The sequence below is a fragment of the Sycon ciliatum genome, chromosome 1 (genome assembly GCF_964019385.1).
Source record: "Sycon ciliatum chromosome 1, ocSycCili1.1, whole genome shotgun sequence".
NCBI classification, from domain to species: Eukaryota; Metazoa; Porifera; class Calcarea; order Leucosolenida; family Sycettidae; genus Sycon; species Sycon ciliatum.
Window position 1 is genome coordinate 130,064 of NC_088643.1, and position 26,550 is coordinate 156,613.

Below are 26,550 nucleotides of genomic sequence, written 5' to 3' on the forward strand. Positions count from 1 at the left end.
TGTAGCTGTACAAAGTTCTTTTTTCGTGTGAAAGGCGCGGTGCAGCCGCTGCGCGGTTCGTGTTCACGTTTGAAAAGTTTAGTACAAGACCCAGGCCAGTACAGTGGCCATGGTGGCAGTGCTTCTTCTCTTGCTGGTACATGTCGTTCACCATACAGCCAGCATGACAACACGTTGTCCCGACACTGAACTGCCTATAATGAAAACATAATCAGTAGTCTACCTGGAGCGCGAACAACTGTGACAAAGCATAAAAGCTGCAGCTGAGCTGGTGTCGTGAACTAATATTATTAGTAATAATTGTTTGAAGTGAAGCCCGGAGAGGACGAGTTGTGTCAAGGCTTGACAAAATACAGCAAATTGTAGCCAGTTGCAATTATGGCTTCTAGCTCCACAAATCGGCCAACAGCTTTCATTGTTCGGTACGGTGAAAGCAATGCAGCATCACCACCATTCACAGAAGTAAGCTTTAGAAGATTTTAATACATACTTGCAAGTCACAGTGTGTGATTCTGATAGTAGTGCTGAGCAGGAAGTACTAACACGTTTTTACTTTTTAGTAAAACTTTTTACTAACTTTTTAGTACTCCCTGGTGCTGAGTGCAAGTGTTCTGTTGAACAAACACATGTACAGTCAGACCTCGCTTAACCGCACACATCCGTTTTCCACAAAAATATCCGGATAGGCGAGGGAACCGGATAATCGAACACACATACTGTATGTAAGCATGGCATATGCTGTACATTTGTAACCAACTATTTTCTTCCGGATGGCGAGGGATTCGGATAAACGAGGACCGGATAAGCGAGGTCTGACTGAACAAAAAATAGGCTTGTTTCCGGTCGGCAACCCCTCAAAAAGGAGACTCGGTCGGCCGGAATGAAACTTTTTTTGGATACTTTTTTTTGGTTCCTCAATCGTTGTGGCATTGATGGACAAGAGCACCTACACATGTACATTGTACATTATATCATGGCAAGGATCAATGTCAAAGTAAGTTGACTGACTCACTGTTCTTGTACAGCATGTGGTGTATTCCTGTTCTCGTACATCCTGAGAAATCAAGCAAACAGTTCGAGTCCTTCCAGCTCCGTTATTCTAGCTCGTATCGACCCCGGAGGTTTTCGAGCCGACAGCTGAGAATCTCTGCTACCTTGTAGGTGTTTCAATTGTGAAATTCGGTTGAGATTTGACTGAGTTATGACTCGTTTAGTGCACTTGCACACATGGCATTGCCACCGTTTGCATACATTTGGGACCAAAAAAAGTTTCTGAATTTGGGAAAAAGTGGCCCGGTCGGGCGACCGGAAACAAGGTCATTATTTGTTTTGGCCTAATAATTATTATAGCTTTAAAAACTCGCATGTAAACCTACTATATTATAGTAGGTTTACATGCGAGTTTTCACCCCAATTTTACTATATTCTCAAGTGAATCTCAACCCGTCACCACCATGCACTCTCAGCCGAACCAATGCACGAAGCATAAACACACCAGCACTGCAAGGACATCTCCGTTGACAGATAATTGCTACGTCTCTAGACAGCTGTTTCGCTCCTTTGAGCTCATCAGTAGAGGATGATAATGATGATAATGGAGTGTAAAGGAATGATCATTCTTATACTGCAGAAATGGTGCAATTGCGCGCTTTCCACATAGAACATTGGCATATGCTAGCTGCTAAATGTGAGAATAGTGTGAAGAGCTATTGTACGCGCTCATTGGTGGAGGAACCACGTGACCATACTATCATGTGACGTCCGTGCTGTCATGTGACATGCTCTACCAGTGTTGCTGTACTCTCTATTGACGGGTACCCTGGCTGTACGCTTTGTCTTTTGCAGAGTTTCATCAATTCCCTATCTGGAGCAGGCCGTGCATGTGGAGTCCACAGTGTTGATGTGTCGTATTGTCTGAAGGATCAACGTCTTGTTGTGGCACCACGCGGCTGCACTGCACTGGACAGCGACTCGAAGGACTCGGTTCTAGCCGTAAGTGTGCTCATGCATGCAGGAGGGTGTGTGTGTGTGTGTCTGTCTGTCTGTCTGTCTGTCTGTATGTATGTATGTATGTATGTGTCTGATCCGAGTTCAATTTTTATTCTTTTGTAAAAATAGAAATCCAGCCGGGGACCACCAAGACCATCCTACACAATGTGCCAAAATACACAGTGTCACGTACGTGCCTTTTCTCTTTTGTTTTGTCGTGTGGTCTGTTGCCGCTAGCGACCATCTAGTTGCCCTTTCAATGAGCTGCAATGTTCACGTGAAGTTTCCGAGTCGACCAGAGCGGAGTCGACGTCGGTGCAGCGCGACGTAGCGGTGGCCGCTACGATCGTTCTCGTCTCGTCGGATAATGCAGTTCTGCTCACACAGCGAGCAGCTCACATGCGCACCTATCCACTAGTCTGGGTAGTACCAGGTACAGCACACATAGTACAGCACACATAGTACAATGCTGCTCAATGAAATCCAAGTCGCGTCACTCGAGTTTGCGCCTTGCACCATTTCGCAGCCCACTCTTCACAGATCTAGGGGGCTGCGCAACGCCCGGCGCGTACTTGAGCGACGCGGCTGGATTTCATTGAGCAACACTCTACTATGGTACATATGCATGCTTATCCCGGTACATGTCCTGTAAAATCCAACCCGAGCAAATCCAGCCAGATTGCCCGTGTCTCTCCCAAGAGCCCTGTATACTTTGTATACTTTGGTGTTCTGTCTGTGAACAATAATAGAAGTGTATGGCCGCGTGATCCGTCAATGCAATGCCATGATCCTGCCATGCCATGATCCTGCAATGCCATGATCTACGGCCTTTGGACAATCCTTAAATAAAAATCAATCAATCAATGATCCTGCAATGCCGTGCCATGATCCTGCCATGCCATGATCCTGCAATGCCATGATCCTGCAATGCCATGATCCTGCCATGCCATGATCCTGCAATGCCATGATCCTGCAATGCCATGATCCTGCCATGCCACGACCCTGCCATGCCATGATCCTGCCATGCCATGATCCTGCCATGCCATGATCCTGCCATGCCATGATCCTGCAATGCCATGACCCTGCCATGCCATGATCCTGCAATGCCATGATCCTGCCATGCCACGACCCTGCCATGCCATGATCCTGCCATGCCATGATCCTGCCATGCCATGATCCTGCCATGCCATGATCCTGCAATGCCATGACCCTGCCATGCCATGATCCTGCAATGCCATGATCCTGCCATGCCATGATCCTGCAATGCCGTGCCATGATCCTGCCATGCCATGATCCTGCAATGCCATGATCCTGCCATGCCATGACCCTGCCATGCCATGATCCTGCCATGCCATGATCCTGCCATGCCATGATCCTGCAATGCCATGATCCTGCAATGCCATGACCCTGCCATGCCATGATCCTGCCATGCCATGATCCTGCAATGCTGTGCCACACTACACTACACTGCTCGTACTACACTTTCCAGTTTGCACCCGTCGACCTTTCTTCGGTGTTGGGGATCAAGCCACTCTGTACATACACAGCATTTACGTAAACTTTACGCTGTGTAACAGTTATGTACGAATTGTCTGACTCCGGAGATGGCACTGTACATGTACAATACTTATCATAGAGAGATCCCTCAGCATCCCCACCACACCATCATGCCCTGGAAAGGGCCGGAGTGGCAGGGCGCTTTGATGGGAGTTTTCGGTGTACGCGTATGCACTAACTAAGAGTTATGTATATTGTGCACTGTTTCATTTTTATTTGCCAGGGCGACTCCCGTAAGTCCAAATAACTGGCAGGGCAGGGTTGGGCCTTTTCTATTTCTTTAAAAAAACTAACTAACTAAGAGCGCTGTACAATGTAGACGCACTTACAGTCGTGTTTGTGTTGCTGTGCAATCAGACATGCAGTGCGCCCAGTGATGACACATTGAAGTGTCCCTGAAGACACACAGTGTTTCAGTGGTGACCGGTGATTGCTGATTGAGATTGTGCAGTAGGTGATGTACGTGTACTGGTGTTGGCATATCAGCTCTGTTAATTGTGGTCGTATGATATGAATTGACGGACCTAAGTAATGAAGATGGCATCGACAAATTCTGTTGCTATTCTTGTTGTTGGTGTTGTAGGTGGTCATGTCGAAGAAGGGGAATCAGTAAGTCTACTGCTGCAGTAGGACTGTCACTGCGATCTGAAAGAATTGAGGCGCAGAGCTTTGAAAACCAATTGGCCCGAATAGACCATACTTTATTGCTTCAAAAATCACAATATTAAATTATTGGTGCGGTTTTGGACGCACCAGTTTCGACGCCCCTACTCTACATCTTACCAACGATACACGCCTGCTTCTGAGGAGAGCAATGAGCACACTGTGTGGTGTTGTCCTACAGATAGAACCTAGACAAGGTGCTGACATCTTCCGTGTGTGTGTGCGTGTGCGTGCGTGTGTGTGTGTGTGTGTGTGTGTGTGTGTCCCATATGGTGCAGTGGTATGTGCAGTCGATTTCCAATCGAGAGGTTGCGGGTTCAATTCCCGACGATTATGGTCGCACACGTCTTTCTTCTCTTTCTCGGACTCTTCCTGACTTTTCTTTCATTCTCCTGGGTGGTTACCAACAGCCAGTGTATGCCGGAGTATGTGGTGTGTGTGTGTAGAAAAAATGGAAAAATGAAAAATAGGGATTCACTGGCCAGAAAAAAATACTTCAAACAGCTGTGCGGTGGATACCAGGCTAAAAATAGTGGCGGTCAATTCATCAGCCTTGCAAGCTGTTGAATGGTGTAATCCCAGCACAAGTTGCTATGTCTAACATAGCTTTTCGCTATCATCGCTTCCGCGATGGGCATGTCTGAGGTGTGTGTGTGTGTGTATCCCTCTCTCTTTCTCTCTCTCTCTCCCTCTCTCTCTCTCTCTCTCTCTCTCTCTCTCCTATCTTTGTTCATCTCTCTCTCTCTCTCTCTCTCTCTCTCTCTCTCTCTCTCTCTCTCTCTCTCTCTCTCTCTCTCTCTCTCTCCATGTATCTATCTCTCTCCCCATTTATCTGTCTACGGGTATCTAGCTTGAGCAAGCTGCGTTACGTGAGGTGACTGAAGAAACTGGACTTTGCTTGTCAGACAGTGAACGAGCGACATCACGCGTTCTCTGCTTGTGGGAGGTGAGCCATGCTCTAGTCCCTATGCTCTAGTCCCTACTCAAGTGCATGCTGATCAAAGGGGGCTTGCTAGATTTCTTCGTGCTGCTGGTGCTGGTGCTTGTGGTGCTTTTTTTACACCAACATGGTACTCAGTACTGCTGTATTTTATGTAGACTCTTTAGAGACTCTTTTAGCATATCAATGTGTGTGTACGTGTGTGTGTGTGTGTGTACACGTGTGCGTGCATGCATGTGTGTGTACGTGTGTACATGTGTACGTGTGTGAATGTATACCCAGTCTGCGTATCCAGCATTGCTGTGTCAGGGTGTACCACGCCGTCACCACATCATCGCCTACATTGGCATCCAGTGTGCAGACGATCACAGTTCACTGCTGCAACGCATGAAGGCAAGTTCCGACGAGGTGGCAGCCGTCTCCTGGGTGCCTCTCAGTCATTTCTCTCAGACTTTCGGCAATGATGCAGCTGACAATGCAGCAGAAACAACACTCTCCTTCAAGTAAGTTACTGTCGAGGCAAAAAAATGTCGTCAGTCAATATTTTCGTCCAACTCCAAAGAAAGGGAGTTCGTCTGGTTGAAAATTTCGTCCATGGATCATAAGAGTGTATAGAAAAGCTGGACAAATCGACATTAGTCCGGTATAGGCCTTATGCACATTGTACAGATGCACGAAATCCCGTATAATCTTGTAGAATCCCGTAGACCCGGTTGGGTGTTGAATGTGCAGGACCCTATTGTGTTTACTGCTATTTCCACTATGAAATGGGCCATGAAGGCATTTCATACGAAATCTTTTTCCGGCAGAGATCTAGCTAGTCGTTAGTTCAATCCCAAAGTGAAGAAGGCTTGAAAAGTGATCGTTTGCCATGAATTGTGAGGCTAAATGGGTCAAACGCGCATGTATAGCACACAATGAACACCCAACCGGGTATGTACACACCTACGGCCATAGTACAGAACTTCGTACATCTGTACAATGTGCATAAGGACTATTTAATTTAGTCCAAAAGTCCCTTGGACGAAAAAGACGAAATTAAATTCCAGACGAATATTTCTGCTTATACCGTACATGTATCTCCCAATCATCACCATTAGACTGTAGAAAGCGGCCAGTGGCTGAGAGGCCGGTCACTTCCAACCCGTCTGTGGTGTGATGGTGGGGTGGAGCGTATTAACCTTTACTGACCTCCTCCATAGTACTGTCTGTATTTGGTGACAAGAAATCTGGGGCACTGCTTATACTCCAGTGCGGTGTATACTCCAGTGCGGCTTATCCTCCAGTGCGGCTTATACTCCCGCTCGTGGATCCTTCTTTTGCAAGATGAAGTATGTTAGGGAAGAAGTCTTTTCTCAGATAAGAAATCGAGGCGGGGTGGCACGTGGGAGAAACAAAGTGATGTTTCATGGTACGTGTACATCGGGTCAATCACCCGTACTCTGTGTGTGTGTGTGTGTGTGTGTGTGTGTGTGTGTGTGTGTGTGTGTGTGTGTGTGTGTACACGTGTGTTTGTGTATGTGTGTGTTTGTTTACATATATGTGTGTGTTTGTGTATGTGTGTGTGTGTGTGTTTGTGTGTGTATACGTGTGTGTATGTGTGTGTACGTGTGTGTGTACGTGTGTGTACGTGTGTGTGTGCGTGTGTGTTCGTGTATGTGTGTGTGTGTGTGTCTGCTATGCACAGAGTGTATAAGCCTGGCAAGAATGAAGCGGGTCCCGAGTCTCGACCTATGTCCGTCTTCTCACAACCTCCGCCCAGCGTTCCAAGTAGCCACTGGGAGCATCTGTCGAGCGGCACAAAGTTTGCTATAGAGCAAGTTTTGAGGAGATCATAGCTGAAGCAAGAGTACGTAACCCCCAAGAGTGTGTAACTCTGCTTGGACTGGCTATGGGATACTCTGCTTGGACTGGCTATGGGATCCACCGACTGTGAAAACTCACATCACACAGTGTAGTGTGCGCGGTGTACATGTACATTCCCAGCTGTGCTGTGTACATTCCCAGCTGCGGTGTACATTCCCAGCCGCGGTGTTCATTCCCAGCTGTGGTGTGTACATTCCCAGCTGTGGTGTGTACATTCCCAGCTGTGGTGTACATTCCCAGCTGTGGTGTGTACATTCCCAGCTGTGCTGTGTACATTCCCAGCTGTGGTGTACATTCCAAGCTGCGGTGTGTACATTCCCAGCTGCGCTGTGTACATTCCCAGCTGCGCTGTGTACATTCCCAGCTGCTGTGTACACTCCCAGCTGTGGTGTACATTCCTAACTGTGGTGTACATTCCCAGCTGCGCTGTGTACATTCCCAGCTGTGGTGTACATTCCCAGCTGCTGTGTACATTCCCAGCTGCTGTGTACATTCCCAGCTGCGGTGGACATTTCCAGCTGCGGTGTACATTTCCAGCTGTGGTGTACATTCCCAGCTGCGCTGTGTACATTCTCAGCTGCGGTGTACATTCCAAGCTGCGGTGTACATTTCCAGCTCGTTCTTAGAGGGCAGTGCGGTCGGTAGTGAAAACAGAACTTCCTGACGAAAACCCACTACTGAGCTGGTACGAGTCACCAGCATGATCCTGGCTGATGTTTGGACTGCGCACACACTGTCACTGGCCTATGTTGTACGTAAGCGCCTACGTTGTACGTACGTGTAGTATCAAAATGAAGTACTACAGTAGTAGCACAAAGTCCTGTTCTTGGAACACGTGATGTGAATTTTCGCCGTCAGAGATCCCGTAACGCATTCTTGACAATGTAACTGTGTCACGTGCATGTATGAGCTCCATACAGCCCAATACAGCCCAATACAGCCCAATACAGCCCAACACAGCCCCATACAGCCCAATACAGCCCCATACAGCCCAATACAGCGAGCGTATCTGTGACCTGCCCAATATCCAAACACTTCCCTTGTTATCCGAACACTTCCCCTTATCCAAACACTTCTGTCCCCGGGGAAAATCGCGGAAAAAATCGCAAAAAACGCGGGGGAAAACGCGGCATAATATTTATGGCATAATTTGCGGTGAATTTGCGGTATTAAAATATGCGGTGAATATTATTGATATGCGGCAAGTTTGCAGTTGATATGAGGCAATTTTCAGTGAGTATGTAGTGAAATCAATCAGTTACAAGTCTCTGGTGTAAGCACTCGTCATATTTGAGTACATAGCCGCCACGATGAGACGTTGCTGACCGAACAATGCACTGTGTATACGTGTAGTCCAACAAAAAAGTTCAAAAAACGCGGGAAAATCGCGGAAAACACGGTCTTTTAAAAAATCGCAAAAAATCGCGGCCGCGGAATCGCGATTTTCCCCGGGGACCGACACTTCCTATGTTATCCAAACACTTCCCCTTATCCAAACACTTCCCCTTATCCAAACACTTCCCTTGTTATCCGAACACTTCCCCTTATCCAAACACTTCCCCTTATCCGAACACTTCCCCTTATCCGAACACTTCCCCTTATCCAAACACTTCCCTTATCCGAACACTTCCCTTATCCGAACACTTCCATTGTTATCCGAACACTTCCATTGTTATCCAAACACTTCCCCTTATCCGAACACTTCCCCTTATCCAAACACTTCCCCTTATCCAAACACTTCCCTTTATCTGAACACTTCCCTTATCCGAACACTTCCCTTATCCAAACACTTTCCCTTATCCGAACACTTTCCTTGGTATCCGAACACTTCCCCTTATCCGAACGGCATCTGCCCGGAATGGTTTGGATGACCGATACTCCATGCTCCACTGCTGTAGCAGGTCAGTGTTGGTGTTCAGGAAGCATTGCTGGTTTATTCACCATGATTATCATATTCTTAAATTATTTTTCATTCTCTTGCCTTGGCCGTGAGCTAGCATTGGATACACAGGCACATGGTGACGACCAGGGGAGCACTAAGTCACTATTTTACTACTCAAGTACACTGTAGTTATTATCAAGAGTACTCAAAAGTTAAAAATCCGAAAAAAATTCCGATGGCGACCGTAGTCACTGGTAGTTGTACAATCATATCTGTACAAGTCATGTAAAAGAAAAAGAAAAAGGCCCAACATGCAACCTGTCTTGCCAGTTATGTGGACTTACGGGGGTCGCCATGGCAACTAATAAGTAGTAAACCATCACGATCACTACAATCGTCGCTCTCCGACTCATTGCTCCCTTCACCATCCGCTCTCTCTGTTATCCCGGCCTGACTTGGTCCATTGAACGGGACTCGGCCGTCACCCTGCTGTCACGTCATGGGACGGACGGTGAAGGGAGCAATGAGTCGGAGAGCGACGATTGCAGTGATCGTGAGAGTGCCGGTGAGAATGTTAGTGTTGTGCGTAGGTTTCGTGGTAGCAAGTCTTCAGTGTACAATCATCTGTTGGCTAGTCCTGACTGTTGCAATTCGTATTCCGACTCTTCTTTCACTGTATTGTGCCGTGGTCGTCATGGTTATGGACTACAGTTAAAAGTTTTGGAAGCCATCTGTCAGCGTTTGTATAAGCCTAATTTGTGTGTACAGAAGGATAGTATAATTGGGTTGAAATTGTTCAAGTAAAGTGTCATGTTTTGTGCGGCCAAGCTTGGCCGTTAATTTTCTAGGTGTAATGTACTGCTGTTATTTGTTATCACTTTGTCCCTTTCTCTTCTTTGTTCATTTTTCAGTTGCAAGTTTAGTGTTAGTACACACATTCGTTATTGCTCTCGCATTCATTGATAAAATTCACACTTGTAAATTTCACTGCTGTTGTTCTTAGTGTTATTTTCTCTAACTTAGATTTTCTATAATAGTTCAATTTCGTTTTCATTGTCCTTTAGTACAACGAAGATTCCTGATGAGTGTTGTACGAAAACTTGTTTGAATCCTCATTTTCTCTACACCATTTCTTCACATTTTCATCGTTTTTATTGCACATTGTCTCCACAGTTTTACATTACATGAATAAAGTGTACACAAATGTCGATCCAGCTTGTATCACTGATTGCGGTTATCAAATTGTTGTCTCCTCGCCGTTTGTCCAAAAATAATGCAAGCTGATTTCGAAAGTCATGAGCAGGTTGGTTTGGCCGTGAATTTAATCATAAGTCTCCAGAAAAAAGCAGTTTTCGTCCTTTTCTGCAGTATTCCGCAGGATCTTCCGAATTCTGTGGACACTATTGGATTCTGCGGAGATAATTCTGCGGACATTCTGCAATCTGCAATCCTCGGACCAAACCACAAGCATACTCTAATCTTGCACTCTTGTGTACGCACACTTGCTGTCTACAATTGTTAGTACAGTCAGACCTCGCTTATCCGGTCCTCTTTTATCCGGATCCCTCGCCATCCGGAAGAAAATAGCTGGCTACAGATCTACAGCATACGTGGTGCCATCCAACACCTAAACAAAACCGGTGTTCGGCTATCCGGTTCCCTCGCCTATCCGGATATTTTTGTGGAAAGCGGATGTGTGCGGTAAAGCGAAGTCTGACTGTATGTTCATCAGAGAGTAGTCCCTGATGATAGCATCCACCATCAAACTGCAGTGTACGTAGTTGCTCCAACTGCAGACCCCACAGCAAACCAGGATACAGGACGACACAAGAAACTCACCGCATAGCAAAAAATCAAATATTAGAAAATTCACAGCACCAACAGTGAAGGGAGAGGGAGAGAGTGAAGCACATAAGGGGGGGGGGGGGGGAGTACGGGAATTCAGCTGTGTGACTTTGCTGGCAGGCCGAACGATGTCGATAAAACCATCGTGGCAGTCGGTTATTGGCAACACTAGCTACGTCTGTTTCTAACTTTCTAAGCATCGATTGAGCAGCACAATTACCTAGAAAGCAGGTACAACTGTACACGGGTGACTAATTATGTTAACTGCTGCAGTAGCAACAAAAAAGAAAACCAAAAAAAGATGTGACTCTTGCTTACGCACAAGTGGGCAAGCAAGCAGCCACCTCGAACACCAGGAAAGAGGCAAGGTAAAAAATACAAACGGAATACAGAGATTGGGCACGGGTAAGAAAAGCAGGCAGATGTGAATACAGGAGAATACGCCGCCGTCCCCTGGAGAGGAGACTTGCTAGTTGCACTATCGAGCATAGCCACGAGCTGACAGTGAGAGCATACACATCGGCAGAGCGCGTTTGCGTCACCGACGCTGCCAGGGATGTGCATGCACACTATATGATGCCATGACGTTCCAAATATCAACAATCTTTAGCGCAGATGCATTAAACACACACACACACACACACACACACATACGCGCGCAGGCGCACACACACACACAAACACACACACACACACACACACTGTTCATGCATGCAAGTGCATCCACAGCACATAGACTGCTCACGTGCAGCACTGGCTTCGGCATCACTCCACTAGGCGCGAGTGCAGCCCACTGTCACGTGTATCGCTGTTTAACCATCGCCTGCACTGCAAAGAAAACGTTCAGTCGTACAGCAATAAGCAGTGCGCTGGAGAGCCTACTTGCAATGCAGGCGCGCATCCAACGAATGGAGCATGACGGTTCTTGGCACACTTACGAGCGCGCAAACACGCGCACTTGCACACAAACAGACGTACACACACACACACATACACACACACATGCGCATGTGTACAATCACACACGTACACACACATAAAACCTGGCTGTCAAGTCTCTACATACTGGCTTGATGTCCTCCACTCTGCCAGTCTGCCACTCTCTAAGATGACTTTTTCTCCTGTCTCCGACGGAATCGGCATCGACGTCCTGACATACAGCCAATGAAGAACAGGACTAAGACGAAGCAAGCGAACATGGAGGTCAAGCTGACACGTGACTTGGACTTCATGACAATGCTTGCCATGTCCTTTACAGAGTCGACTTGATTGGACTGCAACAGAAAACAACAGCAGTAGCAGCAACAATGAGCAATTACGACTCGTACACTCTTTTAAAATGCAACTAACTTGCACCTGTAGCAACACTAGTTGACAGTAGTTCAGTTCTTGTCAGTGCAATCTCCTGGGCTCTCTCCCTGTCCCCCTGAACATGCCCACGTCCCCCCGAACCAGCCCACATCTCCCGTGCAAAACTTTTAAGAAAAGGGAAGGAAAATGTTTGGTTCTGAAACTTTGCATGATTGGTGTGGAATGCGTCGATGCATACACTACTTTCCGAATTGAATACACATCATATACATGTACATGCATGCGATTTCCGTCGTCCAGCATAGCAAGACACGTCTATTTCAGAGGGACGGCTAGGGGAGGGGTCCAAGTACGAAATGAACGATGTTCGTTTCCGGGACAACAGATGTGGGGCCTATCTAGCCGAGGAAACCTGCATAATGAACTGCTGGGTTGTTTTGCAATCCTGTGAGTGTGTAGGTAGGCAGCTGTGAGTGTGTAGGTAGGCAGCTGTGAGTGTGTAGGTAGGTAGCTGTGAGTTGCAGCAGACAATGCACTGCCTGCTGCTGCTGCTGCTGCTGATGTGTCAGGGTCTCGTCCCGTAACAATGATAACATGCTGCAGTGAGCATCCAAGGAGCAGTACAGTTGGATTGCCTGCAACATACTCTAAGCAGACACACACACACTACAGTACACTGCAGTGCAGTGCAGTGCACTACTCATACTCATACTCCTGCCCATCGTTGAAGCGATGATAGCGAACAAGCTATGTTAGACACAGCAACGTGTACACTACACTGCATTACACAGACACAGACACACACGCACATTACACAGACACACACGCACATTACACAGACACAGACACATTACACAGACACAGACACACACGCACATTACACAGACACAGACACACACGCACATTACACAGACACAGACACACGCACATTACACAGACACAGACACACACACACACTACACAGACACAGGCACACGCACATTACACAGACACAGACACACACGCACATTACACAGACACAGACACACGCACATTACACAGACACAGACACACACGCAGAAGATGACTACTAGAACCCTACCTGGAATTTCCACATGCCTTCTCGATCAGCAATTGCTTCACGACAGTCGGAAGTAACGTTCTTGGGTTTGTTCACATACGCGTCATGCAAACAACTGAACACTGCAGTGTGAAACACACACGCGTACGCGCACACACACACACACACACACACACACATGCCCATCGCGGAAGCGATGATAGCAAACAGCTATGTTAGACACAGCAACTTGTACAGGGATTACATGTATGCCATTGAACAGCTAGCAAGCACACAGCGAGGACACTGAGTTGAACTCCAGCACCGACCCCCTAGCACACAGCGAGGACACTGAGTTGAACTCCAGCACCGACCCCCTAGCACACAGCGAGGACACTGAGTTGAACTCCAGCACCGACCCCCTAGCACACAGCGAGGACACTGAGTTGAACTCCAGCACCGACCCCCTAGCACACAGCGAGGACACTGAGTTGAACTCCAGCACCGACCCCCTAGCACACAGCGAGGACACTGAGTTGAACTCCAGCACCGACCCCCTAGCACACAGCGAGGACACTGAGTTGAACTCCAGCACCGACCCCCTAGCACACAGCGAGGACACTGAGTTGAACTCCAGCACCGACCCCCTAGCACACAGCGAGGACACTGAGTTGAACTCCAGCACCGACCCCCTAGCACACAGCGAGGACACTGAGTTGAATTCCAGCACCGACCCCCTAGCACACAGCGAGGACACTGAGTTGAACTCCAGCACCGACCCCCTAGCACACAGCGAGGACACTGAGTTGAACTCCAGCACCGACCCCCTAGCACACAGCGAGGACACTGAGTTGAACTCCAGCACCGACCCCCTAGCACACAGCGAGGACACTGAGTTGAACTCCAGCACCGACCCCCTAGCACACAGCGAGGACACTGAGTTGAACTCCAGCACCGACCCCCTAGCACACAGCGAGGACACTGAGTTGAACTCCAGCACCGACCCCCTATCACACAGTGCTACTACTAGTACAGTACTACTTGTAAGTTACTGGTAAGTGAAGATCAAGTCCCGTCCGCGGTGAATGAAACAGAGCCGCAGCCGCAGCAGCAATGTTGTTATTCACTGCATAGCACACACAGTGCTCAACTGTTCATACTGCTGCAGTCTGTGTGTTGTCATGGTGCTGAGTTGTCATGGTGCTGAGTTGTCATGGTGCTGAGTTGGCATTTACCTCCTAGCTACTGTAAAGCGTGAAATTTTCGCGGCGTTTTTAGTTCGCGTTTTCAGAATCCGGACAGGTTTGCGAGGTTTTAATTTTGCGATTGCAGAATGTGCTACTATATTATAGTACTGTGGCATTCTTGCTAAACCTTTCATCAAGAGTAGATAAACAAGAGTGTGCAACTCCGGATCTCTCCTGCACAATCTCCAGATACCCCCGCCCACGGCGGAATTTTTTGTTGACGTCACGCTTCTTGCCGCAGAGCAGTGTGAGAGCACGTGCTGGGCACCGACATTGTAATGTAAGCCTTGCCAAGTGCACAAGGCAAAACTTTCCAAAAGACTAGCAGCGCGTGGGTGGTCGAAAAGATTACGGCAACAAAAAATTCCGCCGTGGCCCAACCCATCCGCGCGGATCCGGGAGTTGCATACTCTTGTTTATCTACTCTTGCTTTCATGGATCGCCTTTTCACGCTGTCTAAATTTCGCGATTTCCACGCGGTCGCGAATTTCGCAGAAATTAGACCATGGCAATAATTTCACAGTTTACAGTACAGTATATTGACCACCAAAACACCAGCACCAGCATACACTGTACACGTATGCATAGACTATGCCGGTGGTGGTTGGTGGTGGTGGTGGTGGTGGTGGTGGTGGTGGTGGTGGTGGTGGTGGTGGTGGTGGTGGTGGTGGTGGTGGTGGTGGTGGTGGTGGTGGTGGTGGTGGTGGTGGTGGTGGTGGTGGTGGTGGTGGTGATGGTGATGGTGGTGATGGTGATGGTGGTGGTGGTGATGGTTGTGGTGGTGGTGGTGGTGGTGATGGTGATGGTGGTGATGGTGATGGTGGTGGTGGTGATGGTTGTGGTGGTGGTGGTGGTGGTGGTGGTGGTGGTGGTGGTGGTGGTGGTGGTGATGGTGGTGGTGGTGGTGGTGGTGATGGTGGTGGTGGTGGTGGTGGTGGTGGTGGTGGTGGTGATGGTGGTGGTGGTGGTGATGGTGGTGGTGGTGGTGGTGCTGGTGATGGTGGTGTATTCTTACAGCGTCCATCGCCCGGCCTGACGAGTGCACAGAACTTCCTCAGATCACCAATGCATGTCTGGAATAGCGTGGGGTCGGTGTGAATGTCCATTTTCACCAGAACAACCAGGTTGATCACCTCCTGCAGTGCAGCGTCATCAACAAAACAAGCAAACACAACACATACAGTCATATTCACAACATGTACACATATATACACCATGTAATAATAACTTTATTAGGATGACCCAAAGGCTGACCGCCTATCGGATGTACACACATACTGTTACTTCATGTACACCCTGTACACACACACACACACACACACACACACACACACACACACACACACACACACACACACACACACACACACACACACACACACACACACACACACACACACACACACACACACACACACACACACACACACACACACACACACCTTGTCCTGGTAAACACTGCCATTACGGTCACGTGTCCCCATGCGGGGCCGACAACATGGAAACGACGAGCGACGGCAGAAAGTCGGCAGTCTGCCAAGAGATCAGGGACCACGTTCAATCGGCACGACGAGAGAACCATCTTTGGCAGCTATGGATTTGGAATCCACGAGTAGAGCGGCAGCACCGACCACAGCCCCCCCCCCCCCCCCACACACACACACTACTGTACTTGCTCACTGCCAAAACTGGTCAAGTGGGTCTCCCCGGGAGAGGGGAGAGAGGAACTCAAAAGGAATCTTGGAAAGAGGACTCAATTGGCTATTGAACCGCCCAACACCCCCTGAAATCCCCAAAACTCTGGGTGGACTTGCAAATGATCCCACTTACGGGCTCACCACACCTCAGTAAGTGGGTGAGGACAAGGTGCAGAAAAAGGATTGACGGCATCAGGGTATCCGTCCCGGGATCCACCTGCAGTTACCAGTTACCCCTGCCCCCAGTGAGGGTAATACTTGCTACTAGTGTGGGTGGCTAAATCAGAGTGGATCTCACATAAACTTCACCAGCACCAGTGATTACACAAGAGTTAATCTAGCCAGAAGCAGTCCATGGTCAACAGGTATGTATATTTCAAATAGAAAGTATATGAACCCTGAAACCAACAAAGGTGGCAGATACAACAATACACCTTCAAGCACGTTACAGCTTGCTTTTTTGACCTGAGCAAAGCCTTTGACCGGGTATGGCCTCAGGGGCTCTGCCTAGTATAACCTCAAAAATCCAAGAAAAAATTGTTTACTCGCGCCTCTACAAACACATCTCTCCACGTCAAGGTGCTGCAGGTCCGGGGTCCAGACGGGATTAAAGGTCTTCCAGGATCCCAGACAGCTGAGCTGGATCTCAACATTGGCAACTTTGATCAAGAGTCATCAGTCTAGTCATTAACGCATATGTTGAGAGTGTGCACTTTACGCCTGATCTGCTCAATGTGTCAACTGCAGGGTTCTAGCCAAAGGGGGGGGGGGGGAGGGGGGGGGGGGCGCAGCGCCCCCCCCCCCCCCCCCCTACTCTGTTTGCGCCCCCCCCCCCCCCTACTCATTTCCCGATTTTCGTGTTTTTTCATGCATAGATGGTTCGTGACCAAGATGTGTGGCATTCTGGATCTGCCTCCTCCCATGGTTCGCAAGTCGTATTTTGGCCACTGTGATGCACGTTTCGAGGCAGTAGTGACTAAAGCTGACCAAAGTGGCAGAGAACGCTATACAGGACGGATGTAAGGACATCGTTGTCAACATGCGGCGCGGATGCAGCTCACTGTATGGAGTGCAAAGTGTGATTGCCTTTGATACGGGCAAAATTATTGATGTCGAGATTTTGTCCCGTTCATGCCCCTGCCTGTTCTCACTGGTCGTCAAAGCTTGAGAAACAGAAGATCAGCCAGGACGAATTTGATACCTGGTTTGCCAGCCACGGGGACAGCTGTCTGATCAACACTACAGCTTCAGCGCAGCCGGCAGCCTACACATCAGCAGCCTTGGGAGAATTGGACAGCAAGAAACAGTACCATTGCACCAGAAAGAGCACTGAGAAGGAGAAGAAAGCCAGGAAAAGGTGCAGGGCCAAGAAGAAGTGATTTGTTGATGCTGCTATGGAGAAAGAAGGTTGTACTTATGGAGCAGACGCATTTGGGATGTGCTTTTGACTACACTTTTTGTCTCTTTTTTAGATGTCCGGGGCTCACTTGATGCAGCATAACTCAAGAACAGTTCATCCTCTACAAGCACTTGATAGGTCACTTTGCATTAGAAAGAAATTATCTATCCGATGAACCTCAGGTTTGGATGATAGGACTCCATTGATAATCAGTTTTTACCTGAAATATTCAGACTACTTTTTGGCCGCATTTTGTTCTGCTAAATTCAGCCAGCTGCTGCATCACAATTGCAAACACTGGGCTTGATATTAGAGGTTCATTGGATAGCTATGACACCACTACTTGAAATGTGGTAAGACATGACCGACCTGAGTCACAGTAGCTAATGATACCGTGCATCAGGTGGTGCGGGTTCTTTTCGATAGACGCCATTTTTGAACTTTTACCTCTACCACTCATTGAGGGTGGTGATATACACTATTATATCATTTTTAGCATCCGGTACATGTCAGGAAGTAATGCTGCAAATTCAGCCCTCACCAACGCTGTACAAAGCGTCACTGGCCCGTTTCTCAACGGTCGCGCTAATCGACCAATCAGCGTACAGCTAATGTACCAAAATTCTCAAACTTACCGTAATTCCTTGGTTCATACGGTGTAGTTTCCAAAGATTTTTTATGGACCAACGTCTTCTTTCGATAGATTCCAACAGATCGTCCGCTTCGAATTTTTCGATTTGATTGCTGTTTGGCCGAAAATTACCTCCGAAACCGGCCTCCACTCGTTTCACTTCAAGGCTTTACAGGTGGACGGCATCGCAATTCGGAAGCGGAGAAAGGATAGCCAGTGAAAAAAGAAAAACAACGACGTATTGGTTGTCAAAATCGACCAAGAAATGAATTCAATAGACCCGTTTCCGTGCTGCGCCCTCGCGGCCCGCGCGAGTGCGAAAGGGATTCTTTCTCGACAAAACAAACAACAACTACGCGGAGTACATGCAGGTGATTTTTGCAGTGCAGTACACTGACATCACTGCACTGGCTGTATATACCTTAGAAATATCCTGTTCTTTTCCAAGGCATGATTGTCGCTAGTGGGAGAACTCAGCCACCTGGAGCTTTCATAAAGGAAGAAGTAGTAGGTGAATGAGTTCGCCAGAAAATGGAACGCCAAGAAAATAGATACTGTTGCTTTCGGGCGCTCATGAGACGACGGTAAGATAGGACTGAAACGATCGACGGTCTGCCTCGACGCAAAAGAAACTCTTCTAGGAGAAGCTCGACGTGCTGTAGAGTTTGCAGTATTCTGCTGGAAGAAGACAAGAGAACTAAACTCAGACTACAGCGTGGAGCTGAAGCACGAGCGCGAGCGAAACAAAAGCTGAGCGAGTTCGAAGAAATGGGGAAACACAGGAAAATGAGTGGGCGACATGATCTTTAGCTCGAAGCTCGCGCTAAGACACGCGGTGGGCACGTGCGACTACGGGTAGCGCGGCCGGCCACCATGTTTTCAAAATGAAGGTCGACGCTTTTGAAATCCGTGTAGACGATGGTGAGGGCTGAAATTTGAAGAGAATCTATAAAGGTGTTCTTGAGTTATGAACGAAAACGCGCGTCGGGGTAGGTTTTGGGTAGACTGCTACCTTAACTCAGTCATGACCAAGGCCAATGATGGAAGTTTCCGGAGGAGGAAGGAGGAAACTGTAGTTATCACCAACCCTCACCGCGCCCAGCTCACGCCGCCACGGCGTGCGACCTGAGCTCGGCGCCCTGCCCAGTATGGAACTGTCCTCAAGCCAGTCACGTATTCGGCAGCCCAGTGAGCTGTCTACTGGATCGCAGCGTTTAGAAGCGCCAAATGCGGCAGGGCCAGTCTCAGGCTGGTCGCGTAGGCGGCAGGCCGGCGGGCGACCGGCAAGGCTGCATTCGCATTTGGATCACCGAAGTGATACAGGTGCTTCGACGGCACTCCGTGACGCATCAAGGAGGCATCTGGGGCCCAGGCAGCCCGCCCGTAAGCGCACCACCGTATCAGGTATGCGCAGGTGGAGCAGCAGAGCGAGCAAGATGTGTGCCGGACACTCACCATCATCCGGTCGACTGCATGGTTGTGGGACTTTACACAGCCGTCACTCATTACTTGCTATTGCTTGCAGAAGGCCAGAATTTTTTTTCTTTTTTCGCTCTTTCCCTTCTTCCAGGCACGGCTTCATGTTAGAGCAGTAAATTGCAGTTAGGGACTCAGCTGAGTCAAGCTGGACTCAGCGTGTCATGTTTGGCATAATACAATAAGCGCGCTATCCCCAAACAGTTGTGTGGTTATTGTGTGAGTGTATATGCAGGAGTCCGCGGTCACGTGAGGGGGGAGTGATAACATAAGGTTTAACTCAGTCGTGACCACTTCTGCCCTTCTGTGCAATGGTACAGCCACATTTTTTCATACGGACAAGGTTTTCGCTTGTTTGTTTGTTTCATTAGAAGACCAGGACCTTGAGGGATGCCGTGTACCGACGTCACTTCTTACCTTCAGACATTCACTTGACTTCACCTCGCGGAGTCTCTTCAGATTCTGACGCAAGCACTTGAGGACAGTGCCATCTTTGTGATCGCCCTCTTCGCCACAATGCTCCATAACCTGAACAACAACAACAACAACAACAACAACAACAACAACAACAACAACAACAACAACAACAACAACAACAGCAGCAGCAACATGTGTATCTTCACATTACCCGCATCAATAGAATTGCTCAGCACCAGTAGCTATAGTGGCAGCAGCAGCAGCACCCCCCCCCCCCCCCCCCACACACACACCTTTGGACCTTTGGAAAGCCCATCGCCGAAGGCGATGATAGCTATTAGGCGAGGCAGAAGTTCTTGTGTCGGGATAAATCATTCGGACGGCGAAAGTCGCGGCCGCAGACACAGACGAACACTCTTGGTTGGGGCACACACACGCACGCACACACGCACGCACACACACACGCGCGCGCACACACACACACACACACACACACACACACACACACCTGCAGGCACACATACACATGCGCGCGCACACATATACAACGTGCCATGTACCGTGTGCCATGTACGCCAGTCGCAAGAGAAGCACACACACCTGCAAATGCACTGGATGTAGAGGGGACGGTTCGATACCGGAACGGTTTGACAGCCAAAGTTGTATAGACCCAACCCGATCATCAGCGTGGATTGTTCACTCGAAATATGTTTGTGGAAGGAAACTGGCATGTTGAAGTTTGCTCTGAGGCCAGAGTCAATCGAACTGAGCCACTCCTTTGTGTTGGCCCATTGCCTCCAAGTTGCCCAATTTTTCGCTTCAAATCAGAGGTGGCTCCAAACCGGAAAGGTTTTAGAGTGCACGTCAAATTCACTCTGAGTTCTGAAATTAGGTAATTGCTATCGCTCCACGACGGCCAGTACAGAGTAACAATTAGCCTTGTGTGTGCTTCCATTAATTTCACTGGTATAAGGTGCTCTATTGGCGAGAGGCGAGCCGCTATTTACCTGCGACAAGAAGATGATATTTCGAAAGACGCAAAACTCAAGTCGCAGTGCGAAGCAACACGTCAAAAACTCACCTGCTTGGTATGGCGCTTCTGGTCATCGCAGAGCCATGAAATTTTGGCTCGGAGTAAAACACATTGTAGTCTCACTGTGATATATGTTTTCTAATCAAAATACCAAGAGAGAAAGTGAATATTGAGTCCATTCCGGTTTGCAACCTATTTCCTATTTGAAACTGTCCCTTCTAGATCCACAGATTTTCTCTTATAGCAACGATAGCGGACACGACCCGAATGGAACACATCAAGACTAGCGCCAGATAACAGTCTAATGCACACAACTGGTGAAGCCATGTGCATGCACACGCACGCAGCACCCCCCCCCCCCCCCCCCCACACACACACACATGTACACACACACACACACACACACACACACACACACACACACACACACACACACACACATGTACACACACACACACACACACAAACACACACACACGTACGCACACACACGTACGCACGCACACACGCACATGCACGCAGAGAAAAAAATGCTGCTATAGTATACCTCCTCTCGGCACACATGCTTGAGCCGAGCACTCAACCGATAGTCTTTCGCCGCCAAGCGGGCATCCTTCAAGATATGTTTCTTGCAATCATCAGCCAACTTCACCTTCAACAACAACAACAACACCAACAACACAAGTAAACATTGATTGATTGGTAAACTCTATAACGTCGTAATGTTGTGTGGCCATGTCTGCATCAATTGTACTCTTCATTGCTACGACTGCGAAATGGCATTGGGATGAAATTTAGAAGTATTTCTTTCACCACGAGGCCCGACCTATGGCGATTCGCTGCGCTCTGGAGCAGGCTTTGTGGCATCCATGGGGGGGGGGGGGGGGGAGAGCTGTTCAAAATGGAGACGCTGTTTAAGGCTGCATTGATTGTGGAATCTGGATCCCGAGCCCCGCCGGCCAGATCACTTCGATCGGACAGATACAATTGAACGTGCACAACTGATAATCCGTTTGAAGACCTTTGCAACCGCGTTGCTACAGCCCATCCCGTACAATTCCGTGGTATCTGTACGCATTATGGTGAACTCTTGACCTAGTGTACGCACATTAGGATTTTTGAGTACAGTGGAGATTGGATATAATGACAAATCAAGGTTAGCGACAAAATTCTGTTGCCCGAGTCGTTTAGCAAGTCCTTTCTGTACAATAGTGAGGTTTAGTCGCACGTAACGGATACGGGAACGTGGGTGATACACGTAAAGTTCATGCAATGGACCCACGTTCGCAATGTTGTGTTTAGTCACACGGAACAAACAAAAGCATGAAGCGAAAGGCCCAAACCTGGTCAAAGACGAAGCTTAGAAGCTCATCGAATATTTTGATTTCGTACTTCGGAAACTTCTTCAGCTGCGCACCCTCACAGCTCGCACAATGCGCTCCTTTCTGATTTTCACCCACGTTCTGGCGGAAAGTGGGTGAGCATGCATACACGGTATGTCGTGAATCCGAAAACTGAGTATCACGTGGTACACGCACGTAAAGTACACACGGATTACGTGGAACTAAACCTCCCTACTATAGATTGGGTGTAACGACCTCGAAAATAACGACAGATCGAATTTACTGACACTTTTTTGGTGCCCGAAGACCTGAAAATGCATCGAATATAACGACTTTCCTCTTGTATCAGGCAGAGTGGCATGCATGGGACATGTCTGTGTCACATGCCCGGACCTCTGGGTCACTCCACGTGTGCTGGTCATTGCAGCAGTGCAGCGATGTAGTTGCTATGCATGACTTTTGTCATGAACTATGCATGCAAGACACATGTACATGTACAATACACATCTGAAATCCATATGCATTATATTATGCACGTGCATGTCTGCAATACATTTCTGTCATTTTGATATACATATTGCATACTAAATGTGAAGATCGGGTTTGGTGACAGGTCGAATATAGCGACAAATTGTTTTCTCCCGAAAGAGTGTCGTTACATGTACAACTTCGCTTATAACGACACTCGGCGGGGCATCAGAAAAGTGTCCTTATTCGCGAAGTGTCGTTATACCCGAAGTCCCATTATATGTATTACAGTTGGATGGGACTTGCTCTGGGCATGGAAATTCTGTCGTTATTCGCGAATTGTCGTTATATCCGCAGTCGTTATTAGCGAAGTTGACTGTACATCCAATCTCCACTGTGGATACAATGAAAATTAATCCGTCGAATCCGGCTCTGTGACGTGGCTTGACTGGATCTGAATCCGTGGGACCGGGATCTGGATTGGTACAATCGAACATGTACGGATTTGGCGAATCCGGATCCGGGGCCCACGGATTCGCACTATCGAGCATGCCCCAAGACAAGGGCGCTGTTCGAAAGGGTCATTGTTCGAGATATGAGCATGGTTCGGGATATGAGCATGGTTCGGGATGGGGCACTGTCGGAGATGGGAGTGCTGTTCGAGACAGGGTCACTAATAAAGAAACGGGTCACTATTTACCTACAGGGCTCTAATCACGAAAGTATGGTTTAATATACGCATTAGAGATGCATGCTTATGCACACACACATGCACGCGCGCGCACACACACACACACACACACACACACACACACACACGCACAGCGCACGCGCACACATCAACATACTTTGGTCACCATGCGGCGTAAGCAGGAGATAACTATGCCCTCAGAGTCTGCCCCAGCTTCTTTCTCAGCCTGCTGGTATTCAGAAAGACAATGTGTTCGAATATCTGCAAGACAAGCATTGGCAAGACGTGGCTTCAGCTTCCAACCTACACAATCACAAGGAGAACGATGGTAGTAACACCGACCACGACGACGACGCCGACAACGACGACAACAACGACGACAACAACAACAACAACAACGACGACAACGACGACGACAACAACAACAACAACAACAACAACAAGTGAGAATAAAGATTTGAAACAACACCAGTCTTGGATTCTTGTGGCAGCCAAATAATGGTTAACACTCCGATTTCTGTACTCTGGTACAAGCTACTGTCACAGAGCATAACGATGCAGTGCAGCAATCATGGAGCGTTGCTTCCACGGCCCCCTGTCAAAATTACTTGCAAGTAACATTTAAAACCAGCAAACAGCGCTGTCTGGAATCCCTATGTAGAGTTTAAGTAGTCTTGCTGAGCTGGATGGGCCAGTAGTGAGGAGAGAGGGTGCAGAGAAACTACAGTACATCTCAATGAAATCCAGTCTCCAGTCATGTGACTCAAGTACGCCATGCCGGCCGTTGAGCAGCCCGAGACCTGCGAACACTGGGCGGCGAAATGGTGCGAGGCGCGTACTTGAGTGACGCGACCGGATTCCATTGAGCACTGCTATGAAAAAACACACACAGCAGTGCAGCTGTATTCCCTTCAGCAGTGCAGCTGTATTCCCATCAGCAGTGCAGCTGTATTCCCAGCAGCAGTGCAGCTGTATTCCCAGCAGCAGATCTGTAGTACTATGCTGTGCATACACACGCAGCAGTGCAGCTGTATTCCCATCAGCAGATCTGTGCCATTTCCGGAATTCAATAGATGCTACATGCACGACAGCATGGCATGTGCTTTGTGACCTCACTCGGTGGAAACATCTGAAAACACATGGGATGTCGTCCAACTTGCGTAGGTGGTGGCGTGATGCTTTTGCCCCCCCCCCCCCCCCCCCCCACACACACACATGACGTACACACACACACACACACACATACACAGAAACACACACACATCACACACATCACACACACACACACACACACACACACACAGAGAAACACGTACACACGTGTACACACACACGTGCACACACACACACACATGCACACACACACACACACACACACACACACACACACACACACACACACACACACAGAAACAAGTACACAAACTCATACACAGAAACACGTACACACACATGTACACACATACACACGTGTACACACACATACACACACGTGTACACGTGCATGCACACACACACACACACAGAAACACACTCACTCTTTGCAGACTGCTGGGCACGGAGGTGGAGCACTTCGCGGCACTTTTCATGCGAGCCCTCCAATCCACCATCGGGTCCACCATCGGGCTTGGTGAGCACATTGCGCAAGCACTCCTTGACAGGAACACCAAGGTCTTTAGCAGAGCAGTGCTTAGCGATCAGATCTCCACAATACTTCTGCAACTTGAAGTCAATCTGCGGTGCAAGGAAAATTTCGCGTGCTTTCTTGCCCACCAAACGCTGGCACTCAGGATCTTGGATTTTAGCGCGATGGCTGACAAGGCAATCCATGACTTTCCCTTCTCCGCGAAACACCTGGCCGGTATTTTTGTCGAGACACAACTGATGAATGTCGCCTTTGCAGTTAGTGAACAGCGGAACGTTCAGTATAGCGTGTCCCACCTACACAGAGCAAGAACACACGTGTATCGAAACACATGTACACACACACACACACACGACACACACACACACACAACACATGCACATACACACAAAGCTGAATCTGACTGTAAAACGAACTTAGTCGATTTCAAAAAATAGACACATGGTATTTTTTGAAATATTTCAAATTTGGCTAGAGCTTTTTGAAATTTTTTGCAGAATATTGCTCAGGTCCTTCTCACAATTACTCTCATATAGAGTTTTAGGCGATCAGATAACAAACGCCCAATTTTGAAATTTTTCTGCACAAAGTGATGACACATTTTATGTGGTATAGTAGATGCTGGCCTAACGGGTTTTTTGAAACCACGCGTCTATATTTTTCAAATGCACTGTAGCATACAGGGCGCACAGACGGCATGCATACTGGCATACTGGCATACACCATACAAATACAGCTAGGTTGTGTTGGGCAAGAAGTACTGGTGACGAGAGAACTGGTTGGTCTTTGCCGCAAGGTAGGTATGAGCACGTGAGGCTGCTAGTGGCGCAGGAAGCCAGAAGCCCAGAGGCCGTGATTGCCGCAAAGGAAAGGCAGGACAATAAGGCCATAAGGCCGCAATGGAAAGACAGACCAGTTATGAGTGACTCACCACCAGGTTTATTGTACTTGGAGTAGGACTGATGCAATGTGATATTAATGGTTAGTTGTGAGATGGTGGGTCAAACAAAGATAAATGCAGCAGGTTGCAAGTCGGGCACGGGCCAAAGCAGAGAAGACTCAAAACTGAGAATGGCAAGGAGATGTGCCACGTTGCTGACTCGAACCCGATCAAAACTGAATTTTAAATCATTGTGATGACGTACGCCTAATTGCGCTGTAGAACAGGCAGTCTTGCCGGCGGAGGCAAAGGCGCGCTAACAAGTGACACGCCAGGAACAGTAGCGAGCGCTGTTGCGCAGCAGATTCGTAGTTGCAAGATGTGCGCATACGCAAAACTGAATTCATTACATGGATGCAGTACTGTAGGGTGCCGAAGAACGGACCGCGGAAGAACGGACCGCGGAAGAACGGACCGCGGAAGAACGGACCGCGGAAGAACGGACCGCGGAAGAACGGACCGCGGAAGAAC

At 48.4% G+C, this 26,550-nt stretch overlaps 2 protein-coding genes across 2 annotated transcripts in view; one reads left to right on the plus strand and one right to left on the minus strand.

Annotated features, from left to right (window-relative positions):
- Nucleotides 1–27: 27 nt before the first annotated feature.
- On the plus strand, nt 28–10,105 carry LOC135809473 (nucleoside diphosphate-linked moiety X motif 17-like). The gene is made up of 7 exons (XM_065322835.1): nt 28–462; nt 1,846–1,992; nt 2,227–2,422; nt 4,130–4,155; nt 5,060–5,155; nt 5,432–5,652; nt 6,837–10,105. The coding sequence occupies exons 1-7, from the start codon at nt 379–381 to the stop codon at nt 6,985–6,987; spliced, it is 921 nt and encodes a 306-aa protein (XP_065178907.1). The 5' UTR covers nt 28–378; the 3' UTR covers nt 6,988–10,105.
- Nucleotides 10,106–10,712: 607 nt separating this feature from the next.
- The window catches only part of LOC135809439 (Golgi apparatus protein 1-like), a 42,423-nt gene continuing 26,585 nt past the window's right edge, over nt 10,713–26,550 (minus strand). Inside the window, exons 17-23 of the mRNA XM_065322792.1 lie at nt 25,033–25,435; nt 23,652–23,797; nt 21,540–21,644; nt 19,960–20,070; nt 15,355–15,475; nt 13,135–13,235; nt 10,713–12,016 (exon numbers count right to left, since the gene is read on the minus strand). Of these exons, the coding sequence (XP_065178864.1) occupies nt 11,846–12,016; nt 13,135–13,235; nt 15,355–15,475; nt 19,960–20,070; nt 21,540–21,644; nt 23,652–23,797; nt 25,033–25,435 (1,158 nt within the window). The 3' untranslated portion in view covers nt 10,713–11,845. The remainder of the gene's footprint in view (nt 12,017–13,134; nt 13,236–15,354; nt 15,476–19,959; nt 20,071–21,539; nt 21,645–23,651; nt 23,798–25,032; nt 25,436–26,550) is intronic.